This window comes from Sarcophilus harrisii, chromosome 6, assembly GCF_902635505.1.
Source record: "Sarcophilus harrisii chromosome 6, mSarHar1.11, whole genome shotgun sequence".
Taxonomy (NCBI): Eukaryota; Metazoa; Chordata; class Mammalia; order Dasyuromorphia; family Dasyuridae; genus Sarcophilus; species Sarcophilus harrisii.
Window position 1 is genome coordinate 56,704,732 of NC_045431.1, and position 23,638 is coordinate 56,728,369.

A 23,638-nucleotide genomic window follows, 5' to 3' on the forward strand; every position below is an offset into this window, starting at 1 on the left:
TGAGAGCCACAACAGGCTTTGCTACTAACTGTATAAATGGTTCCAAACCATGGTCCAGAAATGAAAGTACTGGGCTCTTGGGGCATTGCTTTTTAGTAGTAGGGAGGAAACAATGTTTTTCTTCTTCCTCCTTTTCTCCCAGCCAAGCTGATTTGAAGCAAATATATTTAAACAGTAGTAAATGTTATTTCCAAGGAGAAGACACTTTAGACAGTATATACAGAATGATAATCATCCAAGGAGGTGAGCAGCTTCATGGAACGCAATCTCTAGGAGCACCAAGGAGAGCTAACTATGGACTCATAGGGGAGATAGCCTTGATAATTAAGGGCTGGACTACAGAGGGAATGCCAGAGAAGAGAAATTACTTCCAGATTTTGCAGTACAGCATTATGAATTGCTTTGACATGAATGATTCTTCAAAACCCATTATAATTAAAGTTTGTGCCTTTTCCTACAAATGTTGTATGTTTTGTGGAGAGACTACACCCCATGTTTAGAGAGAAAAAGACTTTTTCTATGCCATTTTAGTTAATGCCTTTTTACAAGATGAAATTTGTCTACTGGTCAATTGTTAATTGCAAGCACAATAGTGGTTGTTCATTAGGTATAGTTTATGAGTGCATATTTTCAGGAGACCAAAATCCTGCAAGTATCCTTGAAGTAATGGTTGCCTACTAAGGAATCCCATCTTTTAGGGAGAGGGGGTAGTAAATGATTAATTTGCTACTTGTGTATGTTAGAAATTGTGAATAAATTCTTGGTCACTACTGGAATGGATAGGGATATATATCCTTTATCTTTCTGTCTCCTGTATGCTTTGTCAACTGTCACTTTTCAATGACTTCCTTTATTCTTGACTTATTTGATATAATATAAAAGGCAATTTTTCAGGAAAAAATCATATAATTGGAGTATTTTTTTTAAATCTTGATATTTATTACTACTTTTAAGTCAGAAGATTTTGGCTTGAGGAAACAGTGGCCTTAAAACACTGAATCATTTATTGAAAGTCACAAAGCTCCTGATAGAGCCACAACAAAGAACTAATACTACTAGTACTAATAAGAAAGGGATTAGACCTGTGATTCATTAGAGGGAAAGTCCTAATCTGGAAGGTTCTCTTAATGTGAGTTACCACCTTCTTGGCAATTTTGGTTTTAAGAAATCTCTGAAAGCATTAAGAGTTTCCATGTCTCAGATAGTGAAAAAATTTGAATCTTTGTTACATCTTTGATGTATGTGTTTATATGTCAGTAAATATCCCTTTTAATTATTTCCAGGTTCTTGATTGCACTTTAGATAATTATAGGTGCCATTCATATATTATTTTATACATACATATAGATATTTCATTTGAACCTCAAAAAAACTTTGCAGGTACAATCATTGTTTATAAATGAGAAAATTAAACTATATAGAGAGTTAGTGACATACCTGATGATACATCTCATTTTCTTGATCTCAAGTTTAGTGCATCTATTAGGCAATGCTTAGTTTCTTTATTTTACCAGAAGATCCACTATTTAGACCCACCATGTGTTCTTCTTTAGGTCTTTAATTCCACAGAGACTATGGCATTTTATTGTTCATGGATATATAAATATTGCCAGGAGAGCATTAAGGTTAAAACAATGGACTTTTGTTTTACAGAGAAATTTAGGTCATTAAAACTCCTGTAGAATTTTGCAAACTCAGTGCAGCTCTCTTCCTCTTGTTGAATTCTGAGTTTGGCTTATTGTTCATGGATAGGGTGTTTAATATTCATGTCATTTAGGAAACTTTGCAATGTTCTAGGACTTGATGTAATCAGGTAAAATGATTCACAAACGAGATAATCTCAAAACTCACAATTTTTAAGGAACCCCTGTTCTATGTAAACTGTTTATTAGACTGTTGAATAAGTGGGCTTTATTTTATTTTTTGGTGGTATTATTCAGTTGTTTCAGTGGTGGGTGATTCTTTGTGACTCCATTTGAGATTTTCTTGGCAAAGCTATTGAAGTGGTTTGCTATTTCCTTCTCAAGTTCATTTTGCAGATGAGGAAATTGAGGCAAACAAGGTTAAATTACTTGCTCAGTGTTATACTGTTAGTAAATGTTTGAAGTCCAATTTGATTCCAGAGCTGTTACTCCATCAACTGTTCCACCTACATTGTTCTAAATGGGCTTTTATTGCACTATAAATTAGATACATATTTGGTATTTAAGAGTCCAATATTTAATTCCTATTTTTTTCCCTTTGCTCCTATTCTATATTTCTATGACTCAATCTTGATATTTCTATAGTTGTTCAAATTATGTTTGCTGTAAATAGAGTTGATATTTGGAAACAAAATTTTGATAATAATTATGATAATATCTGTGATTTCAATCAAAAAAATAGTAGTGATACATATCATAAGACTAACTATCTTGAGTTACTCTCCTCTCTAGTTTTCTGTAAGTACACTGTAGGAAGTCCTCCGAGTGTTCATCACCAGTGGGCTGGCCATTTAACAGATTAAAATTTTTAACCATGGCAACTTATGAAATAAAAAAAAAAGTTACAGAAAAAATTTTTGTGTGTCTAGCCCCAGAGGGATTCCTATATTATTTTTCTAAGGATAAATGAGCTCTTGTATGATTTTTGTTTCAGGTGATTTGAGGTCTAAAGGTATCTCCCTCTGGGAGTAGTCTAGACTTTCATCAATAATAAGCAAACTTTCCTTACCACTTCAGGGTTCAAGAGTGAAAAGATTTGATTAAAGTAAAGTTGGCAAATTCTTAGCAACTCCTAATAAGGCATGAGGATATATTTTCAGGCACTCACATCCTCACACCATTTAAGTTATTTTGCCTTCTGCAAACTTCAGCTTTTTCTAGACTTCTTTTATTAGGATTTACATGTGGCACAATTTAGAAACAATTTTAAATGAAATTAAGGTTATTTCTGTCCTGACAACATAATACAAATATTTTCCAGGCTGTCCAGAAAAATAAAAATCTATGTGTTTCAGTGACAAATTGGCAAAAAAATACCTGAGAATCACTCAGTAATATTAAAAAAAAACCAAAACAAAACAAAACAAAGAAACAAAAAACAAACAAAATCCACCCATCTCTCCTCTCTTAAAAAATAACTTTCAATCTTAGAAGTTCTCTCCACTCCCACCCCCAAATACTTTAATTACCTGGTCAGTGTGAAATCAAGAATTTAAAAATGATTTTGTACCCATCAAGCATATATTTCTAATTTTAGGACACTACCAAAACAAATGATTTCATACATTTCAGAGATTTTGTACTTGAAATTAGCACTAGTGGATATAGTCTAGATATGGAGTCAAGAAGATCTAAGTTCAAATTCTGTCTTTAGATACCTAATTAATACCTAATACGTGAGTTACTGGGCAAGTCATGTAGACTTTGTAAGATTAGGTTTTCTCATCTGTAAAATGGGAATATAACAGAATATAATTCATAAGATTGTGTATCAAATGCGATCATATATGTAATGGGCTTTGCAAAAGTTAAAGTAAAATACAAATGATAGGTATCATTACTTCTGTGAGAGATAGTGTGAAATAATCAATAAAGAGCTGGACTAAGATATAAATCTGTTAATGCTTTCAGCAGCCTTATAAAACTATAGATTGCCAAGAAGGTGGTGACTAGAGAGATTTTCCTCATTAGGACTTTCTCCATACTAAATCACAGACCCAGTCCCTATCCTATGGATAGTAATAGTAGTAGTAGCAGTAGCAGTAGTAGTAATAGTAGTAGTAGTAGTAGTAGTTGATAGTGGTAGTAGTGTTGGTAGTAGTAGTGGTAATAATAGTAGTGGTGTTGGTGGTAGAGGTGATGGTGGTGGAGGTGATGGTGATAGTAGTAGTAATAGTAAAAGGAGGATAAAAAAGAGGAGGAAGATGATAAGGATGATGAAGAGGAGGAGGAAGACAAGGAGGACAAGGAGGAAGAGTTATTTATTCTTCCTCTACCATGATCTTTGTGACTTTAGAGAGATGATTCAATCTCTTGGTCACTATTTCCTCATCTATAAAACTAGATGAGATGAACTTATAAAGCCTTTGCTAGGTCTACAATTCTATAATTCAAATTTCCTTCATAGATTTTTATATTTGGCAAGGGTCCAATCCATAGATGATGGATAATGTACCTGATAAGTTGGGGAGGATCCAATCTTTGCCTAACGACTTGAAATTTTCAATGTCTCCTTTTCTTTATTTTTTTATAAAAGCTTTTTAATTTTCAAAACATATGCATCGATAATTTTTCATCATTAAACCCTGCAAAACAATGTGTTCCAATCATCTCCCCTTCTTTCCCCACTCTCTTCCCTAGATGGCAAACAATTCAATATATGTTAAACATGGTAAAATATGTTTTAAATCCAATATATGCATACATACTTATATGATTATCTTGCTACACAAGAAAAATCAAATCAAAAAGAAAAAAAAGAAGAAAGAAAATAAAATTCAAGCAAACAACAAAAAGAGTAAAAATGCTATGTTGTGATCTACACTCAGTTCCCACAGTCCTTTCTCTGGGTGTAGATGGCTCTCTTCATCACAAGATCATTGGAACTGGTCTAGATCATCTCATTGTTGAAGAGAGCTATGTCCGTCAGAATTGATCATCATATAATCTTGTTGTTGCTGTGTACAATGATCCCCTGGTTCTGCTCATTTCACTCAGCATCAGTTCATGTAAGTCTCTCCAGGCCTTTCGGAAATCATTCTGCTGGTCATTTCTTATGGAATATAATATTCCATTACATTCATATACCACAACTTATTCAGCCATTTTCCCATTGATGGGCATCCACTCAGTTTCTAGTTTCTTGCCACTATAAAAAGAACTATCACAAACATTTTTGCACATATGAGGCCCTTTTTCTCTTTTAAAGACTCTTTGGGATATAAGCCCAGTAGAAACACTGCTGGATCAAAGGATATGCACAATTTAATAGCCCTTTGATCATAGTTCCAAATTGCTTTCCAGAATGGTTGGATCACTTCACAGTTCCACCAACAATGTATCAGTGTCTCAGTTTTCCCATATCCCCTCCAACATTCGACATTATCTTTTCCTGTCATCTTGGCCAATCTGAGATATGTGTAATGGTACCTCAGAGTTGTCTTAATTTACATTTCTCTGATCAATAATGATTTGGAAAACCTTTTCATATAACTAGAAATGTTTTTAATTTCTTCATCTGCAAATTGTCTGTTCATATCTCTTGACCATTTATCAATTGGAAAATGGCTTGAATTCTTATAAATTTGAGTTGATTCTCTATATATTTTAGAAATGAGGCCTTTATCAGAACTTTTGAATGTAAAAATGTTTTCCCAGTTTATTGCTTCCTTTCTAATGTTGTAAACATTAGTTTTGTTTGTACAAATTTTTTTTAAATAATATAATCAAAATTATCTATTTTTTTGGTCAATAATGAATTCCAGTTCTTTGGCCAAAAATTCCTTCCTTCTCTACAGATCTGAGAGGTAAACTATCCTTTGTTTTTCTAATTCGCTTATAATATCACTCTTTATGTTTATATGAACCCATTTTGACCTGATCTTGGTATAGGGTGTTAGGTGTGTCAATGTGTAGTTTCTGCCTAACTAGTTTCTAATTTTTCCAGCAGTTTTTGCCAAATAGTGACTTCTTATCCCAAAACCTGGGGTCTTTGGGTTTTTCAAACACTAGATTACTGTAGTCATTAAATATTTTGTCCTGTGAACCTAACCTGTTCTACTGATTGACTACTCTATTTCTTAGCCAATACCAAATGGGTTTGACGCCTGCTGATTTGTAATATAGTTTTAGGTCTGGCATAGCTAGGCCACCTTCATTTTCATTTTGTTTCATTAATTGTCTTGAAATCTGTTCTTCCAGATGAACTTTGTTATTATTTTTTCTAGCTCTTTAAAATCATTTTTGGGCGTTTGATTGGTATGGCACTGAATAAGTAGATTAAGGTAGTGTCATTTTTTATTATATTAGCTCAGCCTACACACGAGCAATTGTCATTTTTCCAGTTGATTAAATATGACTTTATTTGTATGTTTAATGACACTTTTTGACAACTCTGATTCTTACAGCAAACCTCAATTTATGCCTTTACAACTTTCATCCCTATCTCCTAGTTCTGATACCCAGGTCAGAGCAGAACAAATCCAATCTCTCTTCAGTTTTGAAGACTGAAGGAAGGAAGGAAGGAAGGAAGGAAGGAAGGAAGGAAGGAAGGCAGCAAGGAATTCTATCCCCACCTAACCTTCTCCAGTGATTTTACCATATAAACCATTACACAATTTAGAAACTTCTAACATTTCATTTTGATGCTAATGATCCCTTTGTCAGTGTGCATTAACATTGTTGAGTTAATTACTAATTTTAACTTATGATTTTGCTTAAATCTGCTTCAAGTAAATTCAGCAGTTGATAGCTGTTGTCATATTAAAGAAGATGAGTTAAAATAAAATCTTAGAGAGAAATCAGAAAGTTAAATATATATATGTATACATACACACAAATATATATATAGAGAGAGATATACATATGTATAGTTGTTAAAGATCTTTCCTATGAAGAGCACTGAAAGAATAGGACAGCATTGTCAAAAGTTGGACTTTCAAAAAAGAAAATATTCTCATCTTGAGGTTGTTTCTAAGGATTTCTGGATAGCTCTCTGGAAGAAGAACACATCTGACAGCATTTTGACAGAAACTTCTTAGTCTCCTTAGCTATGTGGACCTAATCTTGTCTGACACTATTTACATTTAATTTATACTCCCTTTATCTGTATTGCATCTCTAGAGAACCCACACACTACAGTCTTTAAGGTTGCTAATCCCACACTTTTGAATAAGAAAAAGGATGGACTTCTCTGTGTCCAGGTATCTTCCTGATAGTAAATTAAATGCTTAGTATATTGAATCAATTCTTTGAGACCCAAGAGTAACATGTAAAGTAGTAGTCTTCTTTAGTATGTTTGGTGGTAAAATTGGCTGAATTTGTATTATTTCAGAGCTGCATTGGTAGATATTTTTACCAATCAATAACTGCTTGAATTGCATGATGCCTTCATTTGATTAAAAATTTACTTTTTTTAGGAAAAAGAATATAATTGTGTTTACTAGACACTCCTACTGTTTCCTGATATGGTAGAAAAGATTCTGGAGTCAAAGGACCTTGATCTTTCCTTATTGCCTTTGTTACCTTACGCAAGTCATATCTCTTTTCTGGGTCTTAACATCTTCATCTAGAAATTGGGGGTGCCATTATTAGATGATTTCTAAAATGCATTAAGCTCTAGCTCTAAATTCTAAATATTTTGCTTCAAATCTTTATATTTCTCCCTCCCTCTTTCTCTTCTATCCTTCCCTCTCTTCCTTCCTCCCTTCCTTCCTTTTCCCATCCCTCCCTTCCTTCCTTCCTCCTTTTCTTCCTCCCTCCCTCTCTTCCTTCCTTCCTTTCTCCCTTCATTCCTCCCTCCCTTCCTTTCTTTCTCTCTTCCTGCCTTCCTTGAACAAAACCAACTTAAGTAGTGCTTTTTTGGATTGGGGGGGGGTGAGGCAAAATAATTTTTTATGTTCTGCTCTCTGAAGTTATTTTCAATATGTGTCTGAAGGCACATAATACAATCCAATCATGAGTAAATAATGTAAAGCTACACTTAAATAATGAGTTTGCAGATAAACATGTATAATATTAAGTCAATTATAATACAGCCTTATGGTTTTTTGATGGGAAAAAAATTGTCTTTTAGTTAGGAAAGCTGTTTAAGTCCCAGCTCTCTCACTCACACTTATTAGATGTGTGAATGTCTTTAACTCATTCTAGCCTTCCTGAGCTTCAATGACCTAATCTATAAAATAGACATTATAGTTTTTACACTATGTGAATCAGAGTTGCTGTAAATAAAGTGAGTTTCAGACTTTAAGGCACTTTCAAAACAAGTGACTCTCATCATTAATCAAATTCTTTCTAGAATAATGGTATCTGAGCAGTTCCTATGTCTATAAATAAAGGATTCTCTCCAAGAGAATTCAGAAAAGTTGCAAACAGAAGTTCAGAAAGTGAAAGGTTAAAGGAAATGGGGTTATTGAGCCTAAAGAATAGATACTGAGGGATACTTTAAAAAACATCTTTGAGTTTATTTAGAGTTATTACACAGATGATGATGAGCAGCTGTTCCTCACCTCCACTGAGAACTAAAAGAAAGAGGAAATTGGCTTGAATTACTGCATGCAAGATTGAGTTTACACATAAAAGTTTCCTGACTATTAGGCTCATTAAACATGTGAATAGGTTTCTTGAGGAGGTTAAAAGATCTTACTTTTTAGAAGTTTTTTTTTTAAAAAAAGATTGAGATAATTGAAAGATGGACATACTTAGTGGCAAGGAAACAGCTAAAATAGCTTATCAAGACAAACTTCTATGACCATATAATAGGATAAGGCTAAAAATTTTGTGTAAGAGGCAGTTTGACATGGTAGAGTACTGTACTTCAAATTAAGGTCTAATTTTGAATCCTGCTTCTGACATTTCTTATCTGTATAATCATGTGGACGCCACTTCAACTCTCTTGTGCCTCAGTTTCTTCATTTGTCAAAAGAGAATAATAGATTTAGTATCTATCTGAAAAAGATTATGATGTGTCTCAAATAGGATAATTTAAGTGCTATATATAATGGGAGCTTTCTACCATGCAAATAAGCTAATGGGAACATTCAGATATCTAAACTACTTTCCATTTTATCTGGGTATTTAAACTCCCTTTCCCCTAGGCACTTAATGTATGGTTGTGCTCCTTGGGATAATGTTATTTCTGCTAATTATGTTACCAATATACATAATCCAAAGTCATTTCTTATCACATGGGTAATTAATCAGTACTTCTTTTCCATAGGTTAATTTCACAGTTTGTAAATTATTAAAGGTGATTAAAGGATTTCACAACTTATGAAAAGTTCATTGTGAATGACAGAACTCTTGTAAAAATATCTGTAGGCTAAATTATGGGAAACTAGATATCTGTGCCTTTCTTTAATTTTGTTTGATCTTTTAGACTATTTTCAGGCATTGGGGAAGTGATTTAAGTCTGCCACTTATACTAATTATTTTAATATAGAATAATAATAATGATTATTTCTTTCTTCACTACTGTATTTTTTTTTTAATTTCACAGAAATATATCATTCATGTGAATGACCTTCCATAAATTGGTCAATTTGCAACTACCATTTGTTTTAACCTAGGGAAAGACAAACAGATACTATGGAAAGTATCATTTAACATGTCCTCAAATCACCATTATAAAGATGAGATGTTAGCTTCTCATTCTCTTACCTCTTGCTTTAAGGAGACTTTAAGACACCTCATACTGTTCTTGTAAAGGGGTATAGCTAGTTAGGGCTGATCTGGGTGTTTTCTTATTTTAACTCATTTTTCTTCAATGAGGTAGTTGCTGTTAAACTCTTATTTTTAAGCAGATGAAGGATAGCAAGTGCCTCCTACAAGTCTATGTTCTAAGATAAAGCCATTGTCATCAAACCTTAATTACATTGCTGTTCCTAGCTTTTGACTAGATATTGACTCATGACAGTAAAGTTGTAAAGAATTAGAAATTTGGCTAATGTTCCTTAATAATAGCCAACCACATTTTGCTTGGATCTTGAATTAATGTGTAACTACAACAGTAATAATAATATAATAATTTGAATAGTTTTTCTATAATAATAGAAAATTTATAAAAATAAAATAATAGAAATTTATGAAATAAATATGCCTGTAAGTGCTTCTAAAAGGCCATCACATGTATTCTCCATTTGCCTAATATGTATATAAGTTAGTCTTAATCCAGCCAGCCCAAAAAGAGCAATCAATGTTAAATCTTGGATTTTCAACTGGAAGGGATCTTAAAGGAACTATTCTAGTCCCTTCATTTTATAGCTGAAGAAACTAAGGCTCTACTAGGTTAAGGTCACATCAGAGGCAAAATTTTGGGTCCAGATCTTTTTTCTAGAGAAAAAAGGGAGCTTCCTTTTATGTGACAATGTTGCCCTTGAGAGTTCAAACACATTTTCACAAAGCCCTGAAATACAAAGTGCTTATAATTTTTGTCATCCCATACTCCTCCTCAAATTTACTCAGCAGGAGTGTTATAGCAACTCTTCCATACCATATGATCATAAAATAGTAGATTTAAGAGATGTAAGTGACCTCCATCCAACTGCTTCATTTTACAGATGGAGAAACCGAGTTTCAGAGAAATTATATGCCTAGGACATTCTTCTATATTCTGCATCCCAGTATTTTTTATTTACCCTTTCTATGCTCAACTCACATACCTATTGTGTATTTACATGTCAGGATTCATAAATAGCTATCATTAAAAAAATAAAGATAATCATTTCTAGAGTAATAAAAAATATGAAGATAAGGGTAAAGTAGATGGATCGCTGAAAGTCAAGTAAAATATGCCTTTTTGGAACTTTAGTTTACATTTTATATAAGTTTGTTATAATGTGTGCTGAACTTCTGGGTTTTTATAATTATAAACCATTTGAGTACTACAATTAGGCAGTGCAGCCAGATGAAATTAAATGAACACATCATATCTATGCTAATAGCTTCTCCCAAAGGTAATCTTCTAACTTAATTGTGAATGATATTTTACTAATTTAAAACATGTGCTAGATTGACTAATCTTTGTATTTAGACTGGGATGTGAGTTTCCAGTAGGCTCCCCCCACCTTTTTGCATATATATGGAAGGAGTTTGTAGTTCAAATTGTTTACTTGTGAGTTTCTTTCACATTTGATCAGCTTTTATTCCAAGAAATCTAATATGTACAAAATGTGAAAGAATTGGAATGAAATTTATGAAAAGCATCTATTTAACACAGATTTTCCTTTGGGGGAAAGAGTAATGTCACTTTTCTTTGTTTAAAAAATAGGTAATATCGGAACAGAAGTGAGTTCAAGGGATAATGTTGTAAAAATTACCCAGGAATATGTTCTGTCAATAAAAAGTTATAATAAAAAAAGATATAAAACAATGACAAAAAATAGGTAATATGTCCTTTAATACTGCTCAAGTATATCATTTGTTTTTTTCATAATTTTAAAATATTGTTTTAAAAAGCATCATTCATTTCCAAATGCCATCCACTCTAGCAGATTTCTTCCTTCTAAAAATAGTAATAAATTACATTTATTTAGTACTTTAACATTTTCAAAGCCCTGCACATGTGTGATTTCATCTGTACCTAAAAGTCCTATGAGGTAGGCTCCAAAGTAATTATTATTCCTATGAAGACACTGAAGCTCAGAGGTGTTAAGTGTTTTGACTAATGTCACACAGCTAATAAAGGTTTAAGGCATATCTCTGCTTCTGTGCTCACTCACATTTTAATATTCATTTTCATTGGTCTTTCTCTTCTCAGAGAAATATGTGGTGCCTCAATGATACATTGGAGTACTACTTTACTATTGAACAACCAGGATACTTTTCTAGGCAGTCCTGAGGTCATAGGCTGTATTTGAACTCAACTCTTCCTGAAAATGCTTTATCTATTATTCTATGCTACCTTTCTGTAGAACAAAAATGACAAAACAAAATATACTGACAGAATATTTTGTGTATCTTCCTAGATTTGTAGCTCACTTATCTATGGGGTCACTATCAGTCTTTTGGAGTCTAGATTGACACCTTTTTTTTTTTTTTTTGCTTTGATTTACATTCTAATTTTATTATTTGCATTATCAGGTAAATTATCTTTTCTGCTTACTTCTTTCTACATTAGCTTTTATGGATCTGAATACTTGTGCCTTAGTATTCTTTTATATCCATCCTTATATCTTACTGTATTTTACAGCACATTGGAGTGAAGGGAAGTGGATTTGGAGTCAATTTGAGTTTATATTTATTAAAACAAAGAAAAAATATGTAAGCAAATAGAATAATAAAACCTCTTAGAATTCATGGAAGAATAAACATTTGCTTCTTCAAGAATATTTCCAATTTCCAAGTTCTTTGGCTCCCCTTCCAATATTTCTGCCACATTTTAAGATCAAAGCTATAATTTTTAATGTTTTTCTTTCTCTGCCAGATTGAAATATAATATGGGAGAATTCCTATAGCATTGGTTTTGAAATCATGTAACAAACTAGATTAAATAAGCTTAGACAAGTAAAATAGGGAAAACAAAAGGTATCTGTAAAGCTGTTACATACTATGACATACAGATCTGTCTCATTATCTATTAAATCAGCATGAAGAGTTTTGGAGTGAATTGATAAAACAGGCAAGTAAATCTTCATAGATTACTCAGAAGATTGTGCTTATGCATTTTAAAACTTCTTTCTCCTCTTTTTTTTTAAATTCTTTTTTATTCTGGTCATTTCAGAACTATAGGGAGATGACTTTATAGGGTCATTGATATTTTATTTTAGTCCAGCCCACAGCTCTGTGGGCAATAAAATGGTGTTGCCAGAATCCACAGATGACTATATTGTGATTCATTTTGAGAACCTAACCTAGTTAGTGACTTTTTGTCCTAATGGATGCAAATGGGGTCTCACTTGTGATAATTTAGTTTATGCAATTTCATTTCCTATGTTCCTGAAAAATGTGAAAATATAGATTCAGAATCAGTAGATCTCAGTATGAATAGTGGTTCTGTTGTTGATCTATTTGTGATCACAAATCATAAAGTTAATCAACCTTGCTTGGCCTCCTTACTTTGTTTTAATTGTTCAGTTGTCTCCAACTCTTTGTGATCCATTTGGGATTTTATTGTCAAAGATCCAGTTCCTTCTCCAGCTCATGTTATATTTGAGGAAACTGAGGTAAACAGGGTTAAATGACTAGCCCAGGTCTGAGTACAGATTGAACTCAGGAAGATGAATCTTTCTGACTTCAAGCCCAGCACTATATCTATATCTAGCTGCCCAGTTTCTTCCTCTGCAAAATGAAGGCGTTTGTATCATGTGGCCTCTGGCATTTTTGCCAACTCTAAAGCTGAGAGACTTTTTGAGTCTCAAGAAATCTTCTTTCCCATATATTGCAGAATATGAATATGAGAATCACAGTATATGAGGTAATAAAAAGGTTTAAATGTATAAAAGTAATTTGAAAATTTTAAAACTATATAAATATATGATCATTTATTATTGCAAGTTAAAGAATGATGTTTCCTGAACATGACATTAATATTAACTGCCATGTTTATAATGCTTCACGGTTTACAAAAATGCTTTCAATTGCAATGACTTTCTGAGATTAGTAGAATACGAGCATTTTTATCCTGTCTGCATTTTCCTGGTGAAGAAACAAAGGTTTAGGAAGTAGTATTAAGATGTTTTTATAAAATGGGAATCTCAAAAAAGCTGTGCTCTCTAAACTTTGTTTGTTTGTCCACCAAATGAGGCTAAAATAAAGGACAAGAGCCACTTTTTTTTTCTGAGTGTTTTTTTTTTTTTTTTCTGTCTCTTTTCTGCAGCACGGAAAAGGATATGCTAGTCAATTCTACAGGACTTACCTGACGCAGCATGATTTGCACAAAAAGTCAACCAACAAAAGCATCAACTTTTCAACTTCATTATCTTGGCCATCCAGTTCTGTGTAACTGAGAATTCGATTGCTATTGGAGTCACCAGGGCCCACAATCAGACCGAATTGCTCTCAGCAGGCCTGAGAAATGAGTTGAAATGTGCAGAATTGTAGAACCTTCAGAGGCAACTGACCTTGCTTCTCTGATCAGTGTGTGCCTGTTTACAGCACTATATATCTTTCTCTCTCCAAAATGTCACTGAGCCCTCTAGATGTTTATATTCACCACAAGAAGCCAATTGTACAAGATAAAGGAAATTTGTGCATTATAAATGCAATATCACTGTTTTAAACTTGACTGTTTTATATTATTTTTGTGTGATCAAGTGTTCCCCCAACTATTCCAACTTTACAAGAGAGATTGTGATCATGTTCTTTTCACCTGTGGGTCATCGAAATGTTGTTCCTCCGAGGGCCCACAAAATATCAAAGACATTCTCTGTAGTTTATACACCGTGTTGCAAAGTGTTTACTGTAATATTTCAAAGCTTCTAAATAAATATAAAATATATATATATATTATATTATATTATATATAATTTTCCTGAAAATGTGGTACAATTTAGTTGATTTTTAAATGGATTCATAGAGTTCACAGCATACACTCAAGCAAAAGGTAATTCAGGGTCCCAAAGCTAACCTTACTAAGACAAAAACCATCTTTAATGGCATTTCCCCAGTTTTCATATTCTTGATCAATCCTGTTTTTCCTTGTTTTTTTTTTTTTTAACTCTAAGCGATAAAATTTTGTCTAAAACTTGTACTGAATTTTCAATGCCAAAGACACAGCTGTCAACGTTACCAGGCTGAACACTGACTATGTTGTCAAAGGATTGAACCTTTACATTCTTTTGCTCCTATTTCTATGGTGTTTAATTTAGGATCATGTAGAATTTTGTATAAGGGAATCTATAAATTCTCCTGTATATGTTGTTAAAAATGGTAACTAAAACTTAAAAAAAATTGGGTGTCTGTACATTTTGCAATGTAAAATATGTAGCTGAAAATACTATTTTAAGAAACTCTTCCCAAATCATATAAATCACACAGACCTTTATTTTACAAAGCTTTGTGGAAACCTAACTATATAGAAAGTAAACTTTTAATAAATCTCTTTATGTGACATATAGAGAGATAAACAAATATTATTTTGTCCTGATAAAAGAGCAAATAAGTTAGGAAGACTTCCATTAAAATTTAGACATATGAAATTATGGACATGATTCATTAAAAATTCACTTGTAGTTTAAATGTATTTGGAATGTTTTATTAATGAGAAAAGTCTTCATGAAACCAAGCCTTGCAAAGTAAAGCTTGCCTTATTTTTATGTCATCAGAGTTAATGATTAAATTTAGTGAGATTCATTTCCCTCTGTTTTACATATTTTATTGTTGTTTTCCTATGGCTGTTTATTATGTGTTAAAACACATTATAAAAAGTGTCTGTGTTTTCAGCAGATATGTTTAGAAAAGCAATTAATGGAGAGAGAAATTAGTCTCATTAGTTTGCAAGATAATCTTCCAAGGAAAGACAGAAGCCTCATTCCTCACCTCTAGCCTTTAACTTCATGTGCCCATGCAGAATTTTAGAAATGCTTTAAAAATATTTATCTTTAAATTTAATTGGCCCTGTATCTGGTGTTTTGGCTATTAGATCTATTTAAATGGGGAGTGATAACTACTTAGAACTGATCTTTCCCACAATTGATTTGTATCATTTAAAAAATAATTTTTAAACTTAATATTTATTGCCCATCACTATTGCAGCTCACCAATATTTACACAGACTGTGTATGTACATTTATCGTATATGTATTCAAAGGCAGAAATCCTCCATTTATAAACAAATAATTTTTGAATACTTCACATATTTCAGAATAATTAGCCCATCTTACAACATGTTATTGGGATTCATTTTAGATAAACCTAAATCCACAGGTAAAATGACTCTCCTGCCACTAAAACTCGGAAATGAATAAATTATTTGGATACCTACAAGAGAACTATATTTAGGTTTAAGTAATGTGATGAGTCACATATTTTCTAAAAGGAAACACTTTTAATAAGGTTTGCAGTGTATTTCATCTCTAGAAAGCTGACTATAAGTTGTCATTGCATATGAGGAAAGATTATGATATCCTTGCTGAAAATCTTTACTTTACTTTTAGGTGTTCCATGCATCAGGATCATTTTACCTCCTTGGGGAAAGAAACAAATCTTTTTTTCTTCATTACAGGTCCGTTAAATTAGATTTTATCTCCTTTTTATTTACTCAACACACCTACTCCATGCAATTTGAAAGGAATCAAAAATTATTTTTTAATTATTTGACCCTCTGCATGAACAAATGTATTCTCTCTTGGGCTTAAGTCTGTGTAATATCTATTTATATTTTATTTATCTTAATTGATGCCTTAGGGATTTATTCTCTTAGGTTGGACTTTAGTAATTGAATTCTACCATGAATCTTAAAAAAAAAAGACTTCAACAAATTATATAATAGAATTTCATGATTATAGAAATAAAATGACATAATTAGGCCCCTAATCAACTGTCTATTTAAAGAAAGCATGAGCTAGAAGTCATTGCAGTTCATAGAAAGTGAGGAGTGAAGTCAATTGGCTTCAAAGTTAACAGTGAGAAGAGAATTAAACTCAGCTGATGAAAATTGAAGGGTTTTTGGTTGCTGTTTGTATTTCCTGAATCCATATAACTATATACATATGTGTGTATACACACATACATATACATAAGTGAGTACAGATATGTATGTTATGTAAATGCATATATATTTTATTTAAATCTGGCTATCCCATTAATCAGATGATATTCTTTTGAAATTCTCCTATATGTTCTCTAGCAATCAAATAAAAAATATGGTCAGATAATTAAACAAAGTCTTCCATCACATGAAATTTTCAGAAGGGAAATGCAAAACAAAATCCAGTTATTCATTTCACCCCCTCCTAGCTAATATGTATAGTCTTTAGAGCAGTAGGGAATCAACAGATTTTCCTGTGGAAATAATGTCTTAATGTTTCAAAAGTATGTCAAATGACAATTTTAAAATATGTTTCATCCACTTGTAAACATTCTAATTTATAACTGGGAATCACATTGTGGAATCATTTTTAATTAAACATTGAGAATTACACTGGAGTTCTTTTACAGGCATATTGATTACAGATATACATATAAAATGTATCCTCTTTCGTGGGGCATAGTGAGACAGTATGTAGATATTGTTTAGTGATGATATTAAATGCAAAGCCTTTATCAATATGTAGTCTAAATAAAAAAAAAAAAACTGAGATAAGACTGATCTAGTGAATTGGAGCTTCCTGTTTCAGATCTGAAACTGACTTCTGAAGATATAGAGGTAAAACAAAACAAACAAAAAACAACTTGTTACTACAAGGAAGGAAAAACACTAGATAATAGGACCTAGATTTAAATTCTAGCTTTGCCATTTTTAACTTGTGTGATTTTTTTGGCAAAGTCACTTCACCTCACTAGGTCTTCAATTTTTTTTTTTTTAAATAAGTAGATTGAACTAGAAGATCTTGCCAAAGTTCCATTCTAATTATTGATTTAGGATCCTAAGAACAAAAATAACTTATCTTCCTCATTAATTTTATCAGGGCTTTCCTACAAAGGCTTAATTCTACTTTTCACTTCTTAAAATAAACAAAAACATTATCAAAAGAAATGAGATTTTCCTTTAAATTAATTAAGCACTCAAATATATTCAGTGTTATTTCTAATTATGATAAATTAGTCAGGTTCTTGACTGCTGATGACCATAAAATAGTAGATTTACTCTCGCTGTACATTATTCTATTAAATTTCCAGATGGGTTTTAAAAGCTTGAATATTCCTACATGAGTGTCAGTTTGATTATTTTAAAAGCATATTTGTTCTACAGTTTATTGGGTTCTTGAAATTAACAGTGTATTTTTTTGGTGATGAAGGCTTTGTACTTAAAATCCTTGCTTTGTTTTCATGTTCCTTTCTATCCAACAAAGAAAAAAAAATATCGTATTTGGACACCATGGAATAGATTATAACTTTACATGTATTTAAGCTTCAACCCTCAGATAGACAACAAAATTCTTACATAGTAGATGATGAAGCTGTTAAGATTTTTTTTTTCTTTCACAACTTGGCAAAGATTTTAAACTCTAGCATTCTATGAGAATGCTGAAAGATGGGCGCCACTAGAGTATTGCAGGCAATAACATGACTAAAATCTTAATAATTTTAGTGTGCATGCATGACTTTCTAATCACTGTTATTATTTTTTAAGTATTTGTAAATTTAGCAAAATGACTTTTATTTCTTAAGAGCTAGTCATATTTTAAGTTTGATGTTTTATAGTCCAGATGTTTTTGAGTGATGTGCAAATACTGCATTGACAATGGAAAAAAAAAAAGTTTCTTTCACATTGGACTCAAAAATTTCTGAATAAATAGAACTCAGACTTTCAACACATTAAAACAAAATTCACCCTTGAGCTGAAAGCAAGCAGGGAAATTGTCAGCTCTAAACACATTTTTGAGACAGTTATCTGTGAGTGAAAACAGGGTATTCTATTGAAAGATGAGTTTTAATTCTAACTATAGTGTTTGTTACTGTGAATGCTATAATACATAAATAAAAATACGAGTGTAAATGTAATATATTATTTTATACTGCTGTATATATATATATGTAATAAATAAAAGTAGGATACATATTCTGCCATTCTTCCATGCATGGGTTTTCCACTGCCTCCCATGGGGGCACTGAATAAAAAGTAGTGGCAGGATATGGCTCAAAGATAAAAAACAAGCAAATGATAAGTAACTTTTCATTTAGTATCTTCAGCTTCAACATCATAGCCTCAAGGTAACGTTGCCTCACAATGAACTGCTTTGGGAGAAGCACAACATAGGTTATCTAAAACAACTTTACTCGTAATAATTTGAAGACTGGCTTGGGCACTGTCTTCTGCATAACCAGACACTCAAGCTTTAGAACAATTTCTCCATGAGATCATTTCTTTTCATTCTATGCCTTTCTTCTATATAGAAATAAAAAGGGTACATACATATGAATACAAATGTTCTCATTCCAAGCATATCTAAATTACAAAATTCTGATAAAAAAAAAACTTTCTCTTATTCACATTTTTGGAAAGAAAAGCTTTCAAATCTAATGTCAATTGAAACAGCATAATGGTGTTGGGAGAGGGGAAAACAATTCAACCAGAAAATTTTCCTGCCAGAAATCTTTAAATTCTAGCTGCTGAAAATCTTCCTGAAGCAAGATGGAAAAAGACTGTGAAGGTCATAGAAAAGCTTGATTTATTCTGAAGACATTGATCCCTTCCTACTCAATATATAATTTCAGAAATTTCAAGTCAAAATCTGACACTTTAAATTCAGGAATGGACTTTTTAAATTATTAAATGATAATAATCCTAGGTTGAAAATGACCACTAACAATGATGTTTAAAGAAATTTAGGCTTAAAAATCTACATAATAAAACAAAGTAAAAAGTCAGTTTCTTCCACATTCCTATGTAGGTTAGTTTATACTGACTTGATTTGCCTCCCACACTATAGGTCCTATCTCCTATATGTCTGGGAACCATCAATATTAGATTTTCCTTTGAATAGACAAACTCCCCAAACAATTTGAGCCTTCCCCATACGTTTTCCCTTTTATTTTAGCATTTAGTAGAAATTCACATTTGCTAACTGTTCAGTTAGGCAACTATGACAATAACAATAATAACAATAATAGTAACTAACATTTACTTTGAGAATTACTTTATATATACCCTTCCATACTTGAATATTTTAAAATTCAATGAATTCATAGATATTGGTAATTCTTTTATGAATGCCTGGGTCCATCCCTTTGTTCCCCAGTAAGGGATCCTCATGAGTTACTTTGGTCAAAAGAAAATATTAGCTGATATCTGCCTTCTTTTGAAAAACTTTCTCTCTCTCTCTCTCTCTCACACACACACACACACACACACACACATGTACGCATGCACTCACAAAGAGAGAGACAGAGAGAGAGAGGAAAAGAGAGAGAGAGAGAGAGAGAGAGAGAGAGAGAGAGAGAGAGAGAGAGAGAGAATCATTCTTCACCTAGAAAGAGTAAAACTATAGTACTATGAAAAAAATATTGTGTGGAATAGATCAAAAGTAGTCTACTAGTTGGTATATGTGTGATCTGGGTCAAGTCATTTAACTTTTATAGCTTGTAAAATGAAGGGGTGGACTTGATGGCCTTAGATCTATGAGATTATAATCCTATGAATCTTTCCAGATTAGTTATAGCTTCCAGATTTTTTTTTTATTGATGGCTGTTATAGTCATAAAGCTCCAATACCAACTACAAGTCAATATGATGCAAGGAGACAGATTACTCAAATAGGACTGGAACTTACATTCCCTAAGAAAGTTTTTATAGGGAATTGGTTTGTGTAAATGAATTTCTGATTTGGTATATTTTCTCGGATAAGATGTATTATGGAACCTTCATATTACTCCTTTCCTTTCTAACTAACATTTCACGCAACCAAGGGAATTTGAGATAAAATCAATACCTTTTCTTCTTTACTTTTATAAGGTGAAGAAGTATAAAGCTTTTCACACCATTGGGATCAATAAAAAAATACACCTCAGGTAAGGTAGAGCAAATGAGTTGTTTTCACAAACTGCAAATATTAGCAAGCACACAATCAGAATACAGAAGGGCAGTCCTATATTAGAATCAATACAATAATAAGAAACAAAAATTTCATTTTAATTTCATCATCCTATTGATATATGTCTGCATGTCATGAAATCTTATTTTCTTTAAAGAGTTGAAAATGAATATCATCCAGAGCCTAATGGAGAGCTAACTGTGGATACTCAATACTTCACAAATAAAGGATTATGGAGTAGTATAATGTATAGAGTTGTGTAAAGAAGTATAACCACACAGCTAAAAAACAAAACAAAACAAAATGGTTAGCTTGGTATATATTTCTGTATAATGCATATGTGTATATACATAGATTTATATATATAAGGAGAAAAAATAGTTGAACAAAAATGTTAAAATACAATCCACAAGAATGAAACATAGAGAAATAATAAAATGGACAGGGAGCAAAAAATAAAAAAAAAGGAATTGATTAAAATAGAACATTTTGTTAAAAAAAAAAAAGGCAATAAAACCAAACTTTGTTTTCTTCAAGTAGCTATTTAAGTGATTACTGGAAAGTTGATTACATGAGATCACTAATGACTCAAAAGACAGAACACAGCCCCAAAAAATCCTGCCATGGATACTGCTATGACAAGGAGTGAAGTCATGATCACATTAGCATTTCATTAAACTCTTACCTACTGGCATTAGAAACTGTCTCTTGTGGTGAAAGGGCTAAGTTCTGTCTGAAATAGGTCAATATCAAAGCTTAGTGAACAGTGGGAATTGAAGTTTGGGAGATTGTTGATTAGGGCTTGAAGTAAAGAAAGAGAAATTTTATATTGCCCTTAAGTATAACTCTGCCTTCTATTTAGGTGAGAGAGTAATAGAAAATAATAAAAGAAGTGGATAACTTAAAACTGACAGCCTATTTAAACTGATAAAAAAGATATGTTTTCCTTGGCATAAATAGAGCAAAAGAAAATATAATACACATTTTTAAAATGTCTACTATACTCAGACAGTGGAGACAGCTGGGTGGTTCAATGATTATTGAACCTGGAACCAAGAATATTTGAATTCAAATTCAGGCTCAGACATTACTTATATGATCCTGGGCAAATAAACCTCTGTTTGCCTTAATTCAATGGAGAAGGAAATGGCATATCATTTCAGTATAATTACTGAGAAAACCCCATGGATAGTTTTGGTGTGCTGTGATTCACAGGGTCACAAAGCATCAGACATGACAACTGACTGTACAACAACACTTAGAGAACTGTGCTGTAAGATGCAAAGTTTAGGTAAAAAAACAAAACAAAACAATTTCCTCCCCAATTTTCCTTGCTTTCAAAGAGATTCAAGTCTAATAAGGGAATAAGACACCATGATCTGGAGTAGACATTATTACATGATAAATGCATTAGACATATATAGAAATAAAAATAACGGAAAGTGCTACATGAATGACAATAATTATAAACTTCCTTGAAAGCAAATGAAAACGGATATATACTTAATTCTCCCCTCCCCCAATACCTACAGTGTTAGATACAATACTTATATAACACTTTGTGGAGAAAAAAAACTACTTTTCAAAAATTTGTTTTTAGAAAATCAGCCCTCTAGAAGAATTCTAGCATAGAGTGCTATTATTGATTTCATTTTTATGAGGTGGGTGTTTATGGTTGAATAATTTTATTTTAATGTTTTTACAACCAAGAAAAGGGGTTTCATTTTCCTATGCTGCATTCTTCCAATTAGTATGCATACACAGATTTTTTGGAATGATATAAAATAAATAATGCATGCATAAGCACACAGTCCCTGCATGTATAGTTCTATAGTGATCACTAGGATCATTTAAGTTGTTTGTATTTATGATCCTCCAATCCTAACAGATATACATCATGAACTAATTATTAACTCTTACAAAACAATTTTGTTCTAAAATATCTTCCTTTTGTCATGAAGACAGATCATGTGATAAATTGTGATCAAATGTGATCAAATTGTGATCCCACATCTCTTTTCAATGTGGGAAATTATGTACTTCGTTCTGAAATAACTTTTCTCATATATCCCAGCAGAATTCAGTTTCCTGGAAGGCAAGGGATACTGCCATTTTTGTTTTTATATCCCCAGTACCTGACATGTAGTAAGAGCTTAATAAAAGTTTTTGAATTCAATTTTCTTAATAATAGCTGATCCAAAACAACCTCAACAAACTTCGGATAGAAAATGACATCTCCATGCAGAAAAAGAACTACAGAAATTGAATGTAAATCATCACATATTAAGCTCACTTCTTTTTTTCTCTCTTGTGATTTTTCCTTTTTGTTCTGATTCTTATCTCCCAATGTGATTTATAAAGCATTGTGCATTAAAAATAAATTAAATTAAGTTTTAAAAATAATAGCTAGTATTAAAAGTTTGCAAAATACTTTAGAAACATTATACATTTCATTCTCACAACAAACCTGGGAAGTGGTTGTTATTGTGATCTTCATTTTACAGATGAGAAAACTAAAATCACAAAAATAAAGTGAATTGACCAGGATCACATGGCTTGTAAATGACTGAAACTGGATTTGAACTCAATTCTTCCTGACTTTGGATTCATTGCTCTATCATGCCACTAAATTGCCAGAAATATGACACCATTTTCATGTATTTTGTAAAAAAGTCGAACTATCTCTTATTTCAATCTCTCTCTTGTTCTTGGTGGAATCACTGTTGGTTGTTATCTTTTTTTTTCTCCCTAAGGCCATGATTTTGGGGTTAAGTGACTTGCTAATTGATCAAATATTAAACCTTAAATGTATAATAGTAGGAAAGCATTTTGTTTCAAGACCATTTCTATTTGAACCTCTTTAAATAAACAAAAAGAATTAAATAATAATAGCATCTAATATCATATAATGCATTAAAAATTTTGCAGGATGTTTAATTCATTAATTTATTTAACTCATAGCATTGTTTTTTCTCCACTATCCCATACTGGCTACTCTCCTCCCCACTCCCAAAATATAATTAGGTCTTATCTGAGCTAGAAAATGTCTAAAACAAGGGAACAAATTTGGAGGAGGGAGCAAAACCAGAAATGTCCAATGAATATGAGTCAGGATTGGAAATAGACAAAATAGTCATCTTGAGTACATTCTGAATAAGCAGACATAATGTGAAACATTTGACAGATAGTATATGCTTAATAAATGCTTGTTGATTGTTCAATTGATCCAAAATTCCATTCTGGTTCAGACAATGCTATGGCTTATCACTTCTGGTTTTGCTAGAACATCTGGGATGCCATCACTTAA

The 23,638-nt window shown here is 32.1% G+C and overlaps 1 protein-coding gene across 1 annotated transcript in view; it reads left to right on the plus strand.

The window, feature by feature from the left end:
* The window catches only part of PCDH10 (protocadherin 10), a 58,747-nt gene extending 41,773 nt beyond the window's left edge, over nt 1-16,974 (plus strand). Inside the window, exon 5 of the mRNA XM_031944121.1 lies at nt 13,516-16,974. Coding sequence (XP_031799981.1) covers nt 13,516-13,535 — 20 coding nt within the window. The 3' untranslated portion in view covers nt 13,536-16,974. The remainder of the gene's footprint in view (nt 1-13,515) is intronic.
* The last annotated feature ends 6,664 nt before the right edge of the window (nt 16,975-23,638 follow it).